This window comes from Plutella xylostella, chromosome 4, assembly GCF_932276165.1.
Source record: "Plutella xylostella chromosome 4, ilPluXylo3.1, whole genome shotgun sequence".
Classification (NCBI taxonomy): Eukaryota; Metazoa; Arthropoda; class Insecta; order Lepidoptera; family Plutellidae; genus Plutella; species Plutella xylostella.
Window position 1 is genome coordinate 11,440,959 of NC_063984.1, and position 10,741 is coordinate 11,451,699.

The 10,741-nt window shown below is 41.2% G+C and overlaps 4 protein-coding genes across 5 annotated transcripts; 2 read left to right on the top strand and 2 right to left on the bottom strand.

The window, feature by feature from the left end:
• Positions 1-230: 230 nt before the first annotated feature.
• LOC105381793 (pre-mRNA-splicing factor CWC22 homolog) lies at positions 231-4,687 on the top strand. Its single transcript, XM_011551593.3, has 5 exons — positions 231-1,426; positions 1,565-2,225; positions 2,300-2,438; positions 2,828-2,915; positions 3,172-4,687. The coding sequence occupies exons 1-5, from the start codon at positions 385-387 to the stop codon at positions 4,584-4,586; spliced, it is 3,345 nt and encodes a 1,114-aa protein (XP_011549895.3). The 5' UTR covers positions 231-384; the 3' UTR covers positions 4,587-4,687.
• A 120-nt stretch (positions 4,688-4,807) lies between these two features.
• Positions 4,808-7,889, top strand: LOC105381794. Of its 2 annotated transcripts, none has more exons than XM_011551594.3 (3): positions 4,808-5,222; positions 5,484-5,725; positions 7,641-7,889. In XM_011551594.3, exons 1-3 carry the CDS (start codon positions 4,922-4,924, stop codon positions 7,887-7,889), a joined length of 792 nt encoding a protein of 263 aa, XP_011549896.3. In that variant the 5' UTR covers positions 4,808-4,921. The 2 variants fall into 2 exon arrangements, with proteins under 2 accessions (XP_011549896.3, XP_048484906.1); XM_048628949.1 differs by having other exon boundaries at positions 7,495-7,779.
• Positions 7,890-7,911: 22 nt separating this feature from the next.
• LOC105395972 (rRNA-processing protein UTP23 homolog) lies at positions 7,912-9,269 on the bottom strand. The gene is made up of 2 exons (XM_011567956.3): positions 9,047-9,269; positions 7,912-8,601 (listed from the first exon to the last, which is right to left on the bottom strand). The coding sequence occupies exons 1-2, from the start codon at positions 9,164-9,166 to the stop codon at positions 7,933-7,935; spliced, it is 789 nt and encodes a 262-aa protein (XP_011566258.3). The 5' UTR covers positions 9,167-9,269; the 3' UTR covers positions 7,912-7,932.
• On the bottom strand, positions 8,501-8,947 carry LOC119690385 (anaphase-promoting complex subunit 13). Its single transcript, XM_038121311.2, has 2 exons — positions 8,688-8,947; positions 8,501-8,601 (listed from the first exon to the last, which is right to left on the bottom strand). The coding sequence occupies exon 1, from the start codon at positions 8,930-8,932 to the stop codon at positions 8,723-8,725; it is 210 nt and encodes a 69-aa protein (XP_037977239.2). The 5' UTR covers positions 8,933-8,947; the 3' UTR covers positions 8,501-8,601; positions 8,688-8,722.
• Positions 9,270-10,741: the final 1,472 nt, after the last annotated feature.

The window sequence follows — 10,741 nt, forward strand, 5'->3', positions numbered from 1 at the left end:
CTTAGCCCTCAGCAGGAAATCAAATATAAATGTAGTTAGAAGTTTGCTGTCACTAAATACCTAAAAGCTTTTAACGTGTAGAAATTCACCCTATGTAAGTTTTTTGTTCATGCTCGTGCATATTTTACCTTTTTGTGCTCCTGCAAACGAAGATTGTGAATCGAATTCGATCGATTGTTATGCAATATGTAGTCTCGTGCACAACACTATTTATTAAAAAATATCATAAAAATGGCGCCTACCTAATGTACTCGTGTGTTGAATATTTGTTTTTCAATAATTTAACTGTTTAATTATAGATTCACTTATAGTGTTTAGTTTAATTTTATTAGATAGGTTGACAGTGAAGAATTTTTACCATAGTTTATATTGCGGCAGAAAAAAATGGATTCTGAAGTTGATCGTAAACGCAAGAAGGATAAACATCACGATGATGACGAAAATCGCAAAGAAAGTAAGTCAAGACGACAGAGATCACGTTCGAATTCACCAGGAAACAGACGAAACAATGGTTCTCGACGAAAAAGAAGACATTCAAAGTCGAGGTCTCCTGATATACCGAGGAAACAGGAGCGCGATCGCGACCAACCGCCACCAGATGCAGAGGTGAAGAAAGAAGGCAGAGAACGGAAGAATAAAGACACAGACATGGTGAACACCAGGACCGGAGGGGCCTACATCCCCCCCGCGAGGCTGCGCATGATGCAGGCCCAGATCACCGACAAGTCTTCAATGGCCTACCAAAGATTGGCGTGGGAAGCCCTGAAGAAGTCTATTCATGGGCATATCAACAAAATTAACGTGGGCAACATAGGCATCATCATTAAAGAGCTTCTGAGAGAAAACATAGTCCGTGGTAGAGGTCTGCTGTGTCGATCAGTTATTCAAGCACAGGCTGCTTCACCCACATTCACCAATGTGTATGCTGCTCTGGTGGCCGCCGTCAACTCTCGCTTCCCCAACATTGGTGAACTGCTGCTCAAAAGACTCGTCATACAGTTCAAGAGAGGCTTCAAACGTAATGACAAACCCTTGTGCATATCTTCAGCTTCATTCATAGCTCATCTTGTGAATCAACGGGTAGCTCACGAGATTCTGGCTCTGGAGCTGCTCACGCTACTAGTGGAGACTCCCACCGATGATTCTGTTGAAGTGGCCATTTCATTCCTGAAAGAATGTGGACAGAAACTGACTGAAGTATCATTGAAGGGAGTGAATGCTATATTTGAGATGCTCCGGAACATTCTGCATGAGGGGCAGTTGGACAAGAGGGTGCAGTACATGATCGAGGTGATGTTCCAGGTGTGGAAGGACGGGTTCAAGGACCACCCGGCCGTGCTGGAGGAGCTGGAGCTGGTGCCTGAGGAGGACCAGTTCACTCACCTGTTGATGCTGGACGATGCCACCGATGCACAGGATATCCTGAGTGAGTATGGTTCTATTGATTTTGTTCAGAGGATAGAATTTAAATAGATAGGTGTCTAGAAAAGTTATTTTGCATAGAGTGCAGTGCTTCAAATTGAAAATATTCCTTTGTCTAATGAGGTACACTAATTACTTTCAGATGTCTTCAAACTTGATGAGAAGTATGAGGAAAATGAACAAAAGTACAAGAATTTGTGTAAAGAGATACTTGGCTCTGATGCTGAGTCCGGGGATGAGGATGGCTCTGGCTCTGAGAGTGGCAGTGAGGAGTCTGGTGAGGACGAGGAGGAAGGAGAAGCCAAGCCTGTCACCATCATTGACAACACAGAAACCAACTTGATAGCTCTACGAAGAACAATCTACTTGACCATCAACTCCAGTTTAGACTTTGAGGAGTGCGCCCACAAGCTGATGAAGATGCAGCTGAAGCCCGGGCAGGAGGTGGAGCTCTGCCACATGTTCCTGGACTGCTGCGCTGAGCAGAGAACCTACGAGAAGTTCTACGGCCTGCTAGCACAGAGGTTCTGTAACATTAACCGGATATACATTGCTCCTTTTGAAGAGATCTTCAAAGATTCATATGGCACCGCACACAGACTGGACACCAACAGGTTGAGGAATGTCAGCAAGTTCTTTGCTCATCTCCTATTTACTGACTCCATTAGTTGGGAAGCTCTGGAGTGCGTCAAGTTAAATGAGGAAGACACTACCAGTTCAAGCCGTATTTACATTAAGATCCTATTCCAAGAATTGGCTGAATACATGGGCCTGAAGAAGTTGAATGACAGATTGAAAGATCCGTAAGTTCCATTTATCGTTTTGTTATATATTTCTTTCAAAGCTCTGAATTAATTGAACTTTTTCTTCATTTCAGGACACTTCAAGGAGCCTTTTCCGGGATATTTCCAAGAGACAACCCAAAGAACACTAGGTTCTCCATTAATTTCTTCACTTCGATTGGTTTGGGAGGATTAACAGATGAGCTGAGAGAACACTTGAAACAAATGCCTAAGGTAAAAAGAGCTAAAATATTATGTGATTACTTAAGTATAGTATTTATGTAGATATTTGAGGAAATTGCTTCATGGTTCATGGCAGATGGATGATTCGGGTGACCCAAGTAACGTAATATGTCCACATGTCAGACATCGCCTTGCAACGATGGAGCACACCTTGCCCGTGGCTATGGAACTCATTATTTTCTATTTATTCAGCTCTGGTTATAATGTTTTTACTTATTATGTAATGTTTTTATTTTGTAAAAGCTATGTAAGCGTACAGTGCTCTTATCTTATGCTTATTTCCGTGTTTGTTACTCTTTTTTTATATTCAGTCACTGACTGGCCTTTTCATTCACCCACGCTCTATATCTTTAATAAGATTATTTAATTGTCTCCCGCAGAATCAGCCGCCGCCGGCGCAGATCAAGGTGGCGAGCGACTCGTCCAGCTCCAGCAGCTCGTCCAGCTCCGACTCCAGCTCCAGCTCCGGTACATACTCACGTGTTATACATACACACAATAAATATAACAAAAAATATATGTATACAAAACCAGGGCTGTAGAATAAAATACAACCACATAGGGGGAGTAAACATATTTACTCTAATACTGTTATATGCCAACTATTGTAGTCAGGTCGCCAGGTCTCGGGATCGATCCCTATAATCCCGAAGTATTGTTTAACTGCATATTTCCAGTGATCCTACATTATCGTTAGCGAAATTTGACTTGCCTTTCTTTTCAGAGTCCGACGACGACGAAGACTCAAGCAAAAAGAAGAACAAAAAGAAGAAACAATCGAAAACACCCAAGACACCTGAACCTGAAGGCAATGACAAGGACAAAGACAAGGAACGGTGGGGCCATGACGGCTTCTACGATACTTACGGGAAAGACGCGCGACGCACCGAGCCCCAGCGGGACCGAGACAACTTTGTCATACCCAGGGACATGCGCGACAGAAACGCCAGCTCGTCCAGAAGAATCGAGGAGAGACAGAGAGAGAGGAACGGAATCGGAAAAGGACGCGACGATAACAGAGAAGGAAGCGCCAGGCGAAGAGATAATGAGGAGAGACGAGACAGAGAATTGGGACGCAATGAGGATCGGGATGATGAGAGTAGGTCAAGGCGACGGGAGCCAGACAATGATGATGAACCAAGGCGCCGGCGGGAACAAAACAAGAATGATTCTAGATCGAGGCGTAGAGAAGAAAAAGATGATGACGACCCACGGTCGCGCCGGCGGGAACAAGATAAGGATGAATCTAGATCGAGACGTAGAGATGAAAAGGATGATGATGAGCCAAGGAGACGGCAAGATAATGAAAGAGAAGATAGACGAAAGGATAAGAGAGATGATGAGGATGACTCGAGATCTCGGCGTCGGGAAGAAAAAGATGATGAGGAACCCAGGTCGAGGAGGCGAGAGTCTGATAGAGAAGATAGAGACACAGGTAAAATAAAGGATAAGAGAAATGGTGATGACGATTCGAGATCACGCCGTCGGGATGAGAGAGATGACGACGAACAGAGGTCTCGACGTCGTGAGCCAGAGCGAGATGAAAGGGAAACCGAGAGGCGAAAAAACAAAGATGATGATTATGAAGATTATAGAAAGGCAAGAGATTCGGACAAAAATAGAGATATTAGGGATAGTAGAAATGGTGATGATGATAGCAGGTACAGCAGCCGGAAAGATAAATCAAGAGAAGATTACAGGGAGAAAAGATGTGAGGAATCAGAAGTCAGAGATTACAGACGCTACTATGGGGAAGAAGATGCCAGCTCTAGAAGTCGTAACGACAAAGACGTATCTGACAAAGATAGTGACTCTGCTAGTGATGACGAAAAGCAATCAAAGAAGCGTGAAAAGAAAAAGTCTAAAAAGAAGTCGAGGTCGAGCGAAAGTGACGATAGCGAAGGCGAGAAAAGGAAAAAACATAAGAAAAAGAGTAAGAAGCGTGAAAAGGAGAATGAATGGGACATCAAGAACAAGAGCGCGCTAGATAAAGAAAGAAAGCCGAGTGTCCGGAGAGACACGAGGTACGATCAGGACGCTGACGAATGGGACATCAGACGGGAGAGTAGCATAAAGAGAGAAGTGCCCACAAGCTACTGGGGTAGTTATAGTACTTCTAACAAAAAGCAGGACCGTTGAGATGTAAATATCGTTTAGATCTTAAAATTGAAAAATAGGAAAAACTGGTTTATTTTGTAAGTTTCATTATTAGTAAAATAAATGTATGAATTTCAAAATAATTAGTATTTTCTTTGATTATTGGTCGAAGAGTATTTTTTTATATCTTTTTTGAACAAATGGTGATTACAAAGCATATTCCGCCTTTTTTTAGTTACATAAACGGTTACCATAGATTTTAGAAATGGTTATTCACAGAGTACATTATTTTGGTTATTGATAATCTTTGATAACATAACTTATGCTTATGATAGAAAAGTTTACAAACTGCAAAGATATATTTTAACGCTAATAAAATGAATACCATACTAGAGGTAAAAAGCGAACAGTACATTAGCGATACAGACATTGCCCCGCAAGAGCACATTGCATCTAAATCTGCACCAATAAAAACCTTATCAGATGTGATCATCATCAAGAAACAGGTCTCTGCTCCATCGTACTTGTTCTCACTGAGAGAGAACCAAGCGCCCCCGTTCAGGAAGGCAGGCAAGCAGCCTCGACCTATGGTGTTGGTGGGGGCGATATTGTCCGATGATGATATATTTACAATGATCTCAGCGGCTAAAGGTGAAGCAGAGTTGAAGAGTTATTTAGGTAGGTATAAGTGGTATAAAGCTATATTTATAAGTTAATCATAAAAAATCCTACAGGATCCACTACTGGATATGACAGCCCAATGAAGAGCGCCAACACTGTCTCCACTGTACCGGGTACTTGCCAGTTCTTAGGTTCAGCAGACCAACCGCAGGGCTTCCCTCACTACGCTAGCCCTATTACCCATTCAACCAAATGTCAGTCACCAGAAGGTGTATGTTATTTATGATGTGGTCCTTACTATAATCCTATTGTTTCAAGGTAACTTAGTGGTCCAAAAAGGCATAACAACAAATGACAATTTGAGAGAAAAGGCTTTCCTGGTGTTACTTATGCAAGAAGCTATTCAGTACGCGGCGGACCGTGACTTTGATGCCGTCCAGCTGTCCTGTCTGCTCAACATGTACCTGACCACCCACCAGGAGTTCAAGCGGGGCTACTGGGCGCAGCCGAGCGATGTGTGGGCGTATTTCCAAGAGCTTGTGATTTGTCATTCAGTTGAGTTACAGTTCCCCAAAATTGATAATGCACATAGAAATCTTCGTCATTGTTCGGCAACGGTCGTATTCCCGAGCGTTAGAAAACTATTATGTATTTAGAGTGGTTAAGTGCATTTTCTTCATGAAATTTTAGTAGAATTATGTAATTGGTGCTAAAAGAGATAATTGATTTATCAGTAACGAAATTTGATTTGATAAATCATAATATTCCATAATATTAAAATTTACTTCGAAAATGTTACAGTAGGTACTTTTCAAGTGTCTTACTGAAGCTGATGTAAAGATGGATGAAAGAAGGTTTGAATAACACAAGGTTTATTTATATTATAAGGAGAAATGGATTTCAAACACAGATTTATATTAATTTTTTTAAATCTCAGTTCAAAAGCATTTACAGCACTGATTATTTCACATTAATAAAAATGTTTACATTAAAATCTCAGTTCAAAAGTATTTACAGCGCTGATCATTCACAATAATATTACAATTACAAACTTGGTCTTTTGGGTGTGGCTTTATTGGCAAAGTGAAGTCTATCAATGTGACGTACGAGGGCGGGTCAATAAGTCCGTGACTTTTATAATTTCCCGCCACTTAACTGAAAGAACAACACTGCTCCTGTCAACAAGCATCTGTCAGTAGACATCTGTCAAAATTTGCACAATACACCCGTTCTTAGCAACAACCGCGTGATTTAAAAACATAATGGAAAAAACTGAATTTCGTGTGCTCACTAAGCATGATTTTTTTACGGAAAAAAACCATCACTGAAACCAAGGCTAAGCTTGATAAAGATTATGGGGACTCTGCACCATCAATATCTATGGTTAAAAGTGGTTTACTGAATTCCGTTGTGGCCGTACAAGTACGGAAGATGCCGGACGTCCATGGCACCCAGTTGAGGTCACCTGAAATGATTGAAAAAATTCACGACATGGTGTTGGCCGATCGGAGATTGAAAGTGAAAGGGATAGTGGAAGCCACAGGGATATCACGTGGCTCACTGGTTTCAATTTTGAATGATCACTTGGGTATGAAAAAGCTTTCCGCAAGATGGCTGCCGCGTTTGCTCACAAACGCAATCGAATGACAACTTCGCAGAGGAGTGTTTGGCGTTGTTAAACCGAAATTCGGACGAGTTTTTGCGCCGTTTTGTATCCGTGGATGAAACGTGGATCCACCACAACACACCAGAGACCAAAAATCAGTCTAAACGGTGGGTTTCTCGGGGTGAATCGGCGCCAAAGAAGGCCAAGGTGGGTATTTTGATGACCTCGAGAAACCTCATTTTTTGGAAGGGATAAAAAAATTGCAGAAACTTTGCACAAAGTGTATAGAGCTCAAAGGAGACTACGTTGAAAAAAAAATTAAAAAAAAATCCAAAAACCAGTATTTTGTTCAAAAAGTCACGGACTTATTGACCCGCCCTCGTATATTTTATTCTTAAATGTGCCTCATAATATGGCATCGTCAAAAATAATTAAAGTTGAAATTAAATTCACATTTGAAAAAAATAACAAGAACGATGTGTAATTGCTGCTCTTTATAATTCCACAAAAGTAATATTGATCTTGACCTTGAGACCCTTGACTGATCGGTGACAGCCACCGACCGCCCAAATTGTTTTCGATTATGTGTCACATGATATTGACTACTATTTCTTTCGAACAAGGATCAAAATGCAAGTGCTCTTACGATTCAATGATTCGGGTGTTTCCGGGAATACGACAGTTTGCGAAGATTTGCATGCGCATTATTAATATGGGAGAACTGTAGATACTTGTCACTCTATTTTATGCATAGTAGGTATTATAAGGTCAAGAGACTGTTGTTACAAAGTTGCTAAAGATTGTATTGTAATAATCAGTTCAAAGTATTTTAATGTCTGTTTATATTAAAATGTGTCTACTTATTGCAGGACCCCCCAGATGTACTAGAAATTTATGATCCAAATGAGAGCTACAATATCCTGTCTCACTTCCACACTATTTATATCTCCAACCTGCCTCTCATACACATCCTGACATTTGGAGTGTACCGCCTCAGGTTCACATGGCCATTCAAGAAGCCAACTGATAAAGCAGTCAAGAAAACTGGTAAAGATAAGAAGTCCCCTAAAGATCCTAAGAGACCTAAATCTGCAAAGTCTAATAAACCTAATAAATAACTGATCTAAATAAAACGAAATATTTGAAAATTACATAACTTGATTATTGACTATTTGTAGCAGCAGCAGCATTAGCAAGTTTATCCTTGAAATGTTTAGATTTATTCCTATCTTGTTTCTTGATCTTGCCATTTTCATTGACTCCTTTAGGCCCATTTGGTCTATCACCTCTACCAGCTGGTTTTTTCTTCTTTTTTTTGCAAGACAAGGGATTTGGGTTTTTATGTTTCTTCTTTTTAGGCATAATTTTAGGTTGCTCTTTTTCTTCTTCCTCAACTCCGAGAGCTTTCTTCATCTTTTTAAGCATTTCATTTTGAGTGTTACTAATAAAGGTAGGGGCATTGGCTTCTATAGTTGGATTGACTTTGTCATAGCTGGGTTTTGATGGTTTTTCAAGTGTTGGTGATTTGTTGTGTAAGTAGAGGATGGGTACTCCAGCCTTCTTCCTGAGCCTCTCTTGGAGGTCCCTGTCCTGTGAGGCAACAATGTAATGCTTCTCATTCCCTTTGCTGATCATAGTTGATATGCATTTGTTTCCGGGTATTGGTTCCTTGTGTCCACACTCATGTATGCCGAACTGCTTCAAGATGGTCAGAGCTCCGTGGGTTTTCTTGGCAACTTTTTCTGTCTCTATAATGATACATCTTGTTGTGAGAAGCTTGGCCTGCCCGTTCAAGTACTTGGGCAGTTGATCCCTGATGTTGACTTGTTCCTGGAAAAGTATATTCCAAATTAGAAAATTTATAAACAGGAAGCATTATATCTACACATAAATAGTAAGAATACGAAGACAATCACCTAATAATCATAAATAACAGTACAGCAAGGCTAGTCTAGTTTTGGTTGGGCACGGGCTCGGGGAAGTTCTCCTGCCAGCGCAGGCTCTGCTCGCGCAGGGTGAGGTGCGCGTCGGCGGAGTCCGCCTCGGGGTCCGGGAGCTCCTCCAGCGGCACCTGGATGTCCTCGTGTGGGAGCTGGTCCGCGCGCCACTCGTCATCCACCACGTCTATCAACCTCCCGTTCGGACGGTACTTGCTATCCATTGTATTCCAATATTTTATTCTCAATTATTTAATTTAATGGATACCGTATTGAGTACGGCAGAATTGATATAGAGGAGAGTACAGTGTAAGTCCTGAAAGAAAAGGGAAACTCACTTTGAAAGCAGCAAAACAAAATGTGCCATCGATCAACACTTGGTAAGGTTGTCGGAAGCCATAGTTGTTGTAGTAGAACTTGAGATATTTTTGGACCTTCTTGTATCTCGTTATTTTCATTTTTACACAGCTACAAACCTTGGCTAGTTGTAATTAAAATGAGTTTAAAATTTCAAACAGCACGTTTTACAAGGACCAACCATTGTTATTAATTCAACTGACAGTTTTTTTTTTTGCTATACCTCTAGCTAGTTGTAGTCTATGGATTTTGTGAGCGATGATGATGATGATGCATGAGTTGAATGATTGAGTGATGAGATTTTAATCTTGATGATACCTTGATGATAAACAAATGGCAGATCTTATAGATGAGGTATAGAAATCGACGTAGGAGTGTAAAATAGATTATTTATTATTTATTTATAACCAGTGCCAGTAGCAAGTGACAGTGACTGAATGAGGAAGATCAAGGAGTAGAATGGTGTAGAACCTTGAGCTCATACTGTGTCCACCAGTGGATGATTATTAATAGGCCGATGATGACGATGAGATTAACCCTGTTGAAATAGTTAATCCAGAAGTTATTATTCTAAGTTTACCTTTGTTTTTGATTTATAAAATGACGTATCGATGACCAGAGACAATTTGGTGAAACGTCGTCTCCTTGCTCTCGTTTCTCCATGTTTGTTCGTGGTCATCATAGAGAAAAGAACACTACGTTTTAAGAGATGGGAGTACAAGGGGAAAAAAAGAAAAAAATACTTGTATTATTTTTTTTTATTCACGCGTACTAACAGAGGGTACCAACAAAACAAAAATGAGGTACAAAACTGCCAACATAGCCCCGCTGAAATAGTGATGTGCTTCTTATGGATATTTTTTATCGATAACTAGTAAAAAAAAAAGTGCGAGTGTATGTATTACTTTAATTTCAGTTTTACACAATAGGATTTCAGTGTTACACAATGACACCACAAATATAATCCATAAAATAAACTCGAGATTTTCCGTTGACGTACATACATACATACATACATCCATCCTGACGTCCCTCAGCAGGGACAAAGGGCTTTGAGAAGATTTCTCCATCTGACTCGATCTTGGGCAGCGGCTGCGAGATCCTCCCACTCCATCCTCATAACCTTTGCCTCACTCTCCACAGAACGTCGCCAGGTTGTTTTTGGGCGGCCTCTTTTACGGCTTCCAGGTGGCTGCCAGGTGAGTATGCGCTTCGAAGGAGTTTCTCCAGGTCTTCTAAGGGTATGCCCCAGCCACCTCCATTTTCTAATGAGGATTTCTTGGTCGATAGGTTTCTGCTTGGTCAGTCTCCACAGTTCCGCGTTCGAAATGGTTCGTGGCCAGTAAATCCGCAGGATTCGCCTTAAGCATTTGTTGACAAATACTTGTAGCTTGCTGGATAGGTCTTTCCGAACGAACCATGTCTCGCAACCGTATAACAGGACTGACTTCACGTTAGACTCGAAAATCCTCACTTTTGTTCGCCGGGTGATGACGCTGGAGCTCCACACTGGTTTCAACTGGGCAAACGCGCCTCTTGCCTTGTTCAGACGACTCTCTATGTCCAAGTCTGTCCCACCTGTTGGATCTACTACTCCCCCCCAGGTAAGTGAATTTGTTAACCCTTTCAACGTCGACGCCATTGATTTGGAGCGGCTGGTCATCAAGTTCTTCCTT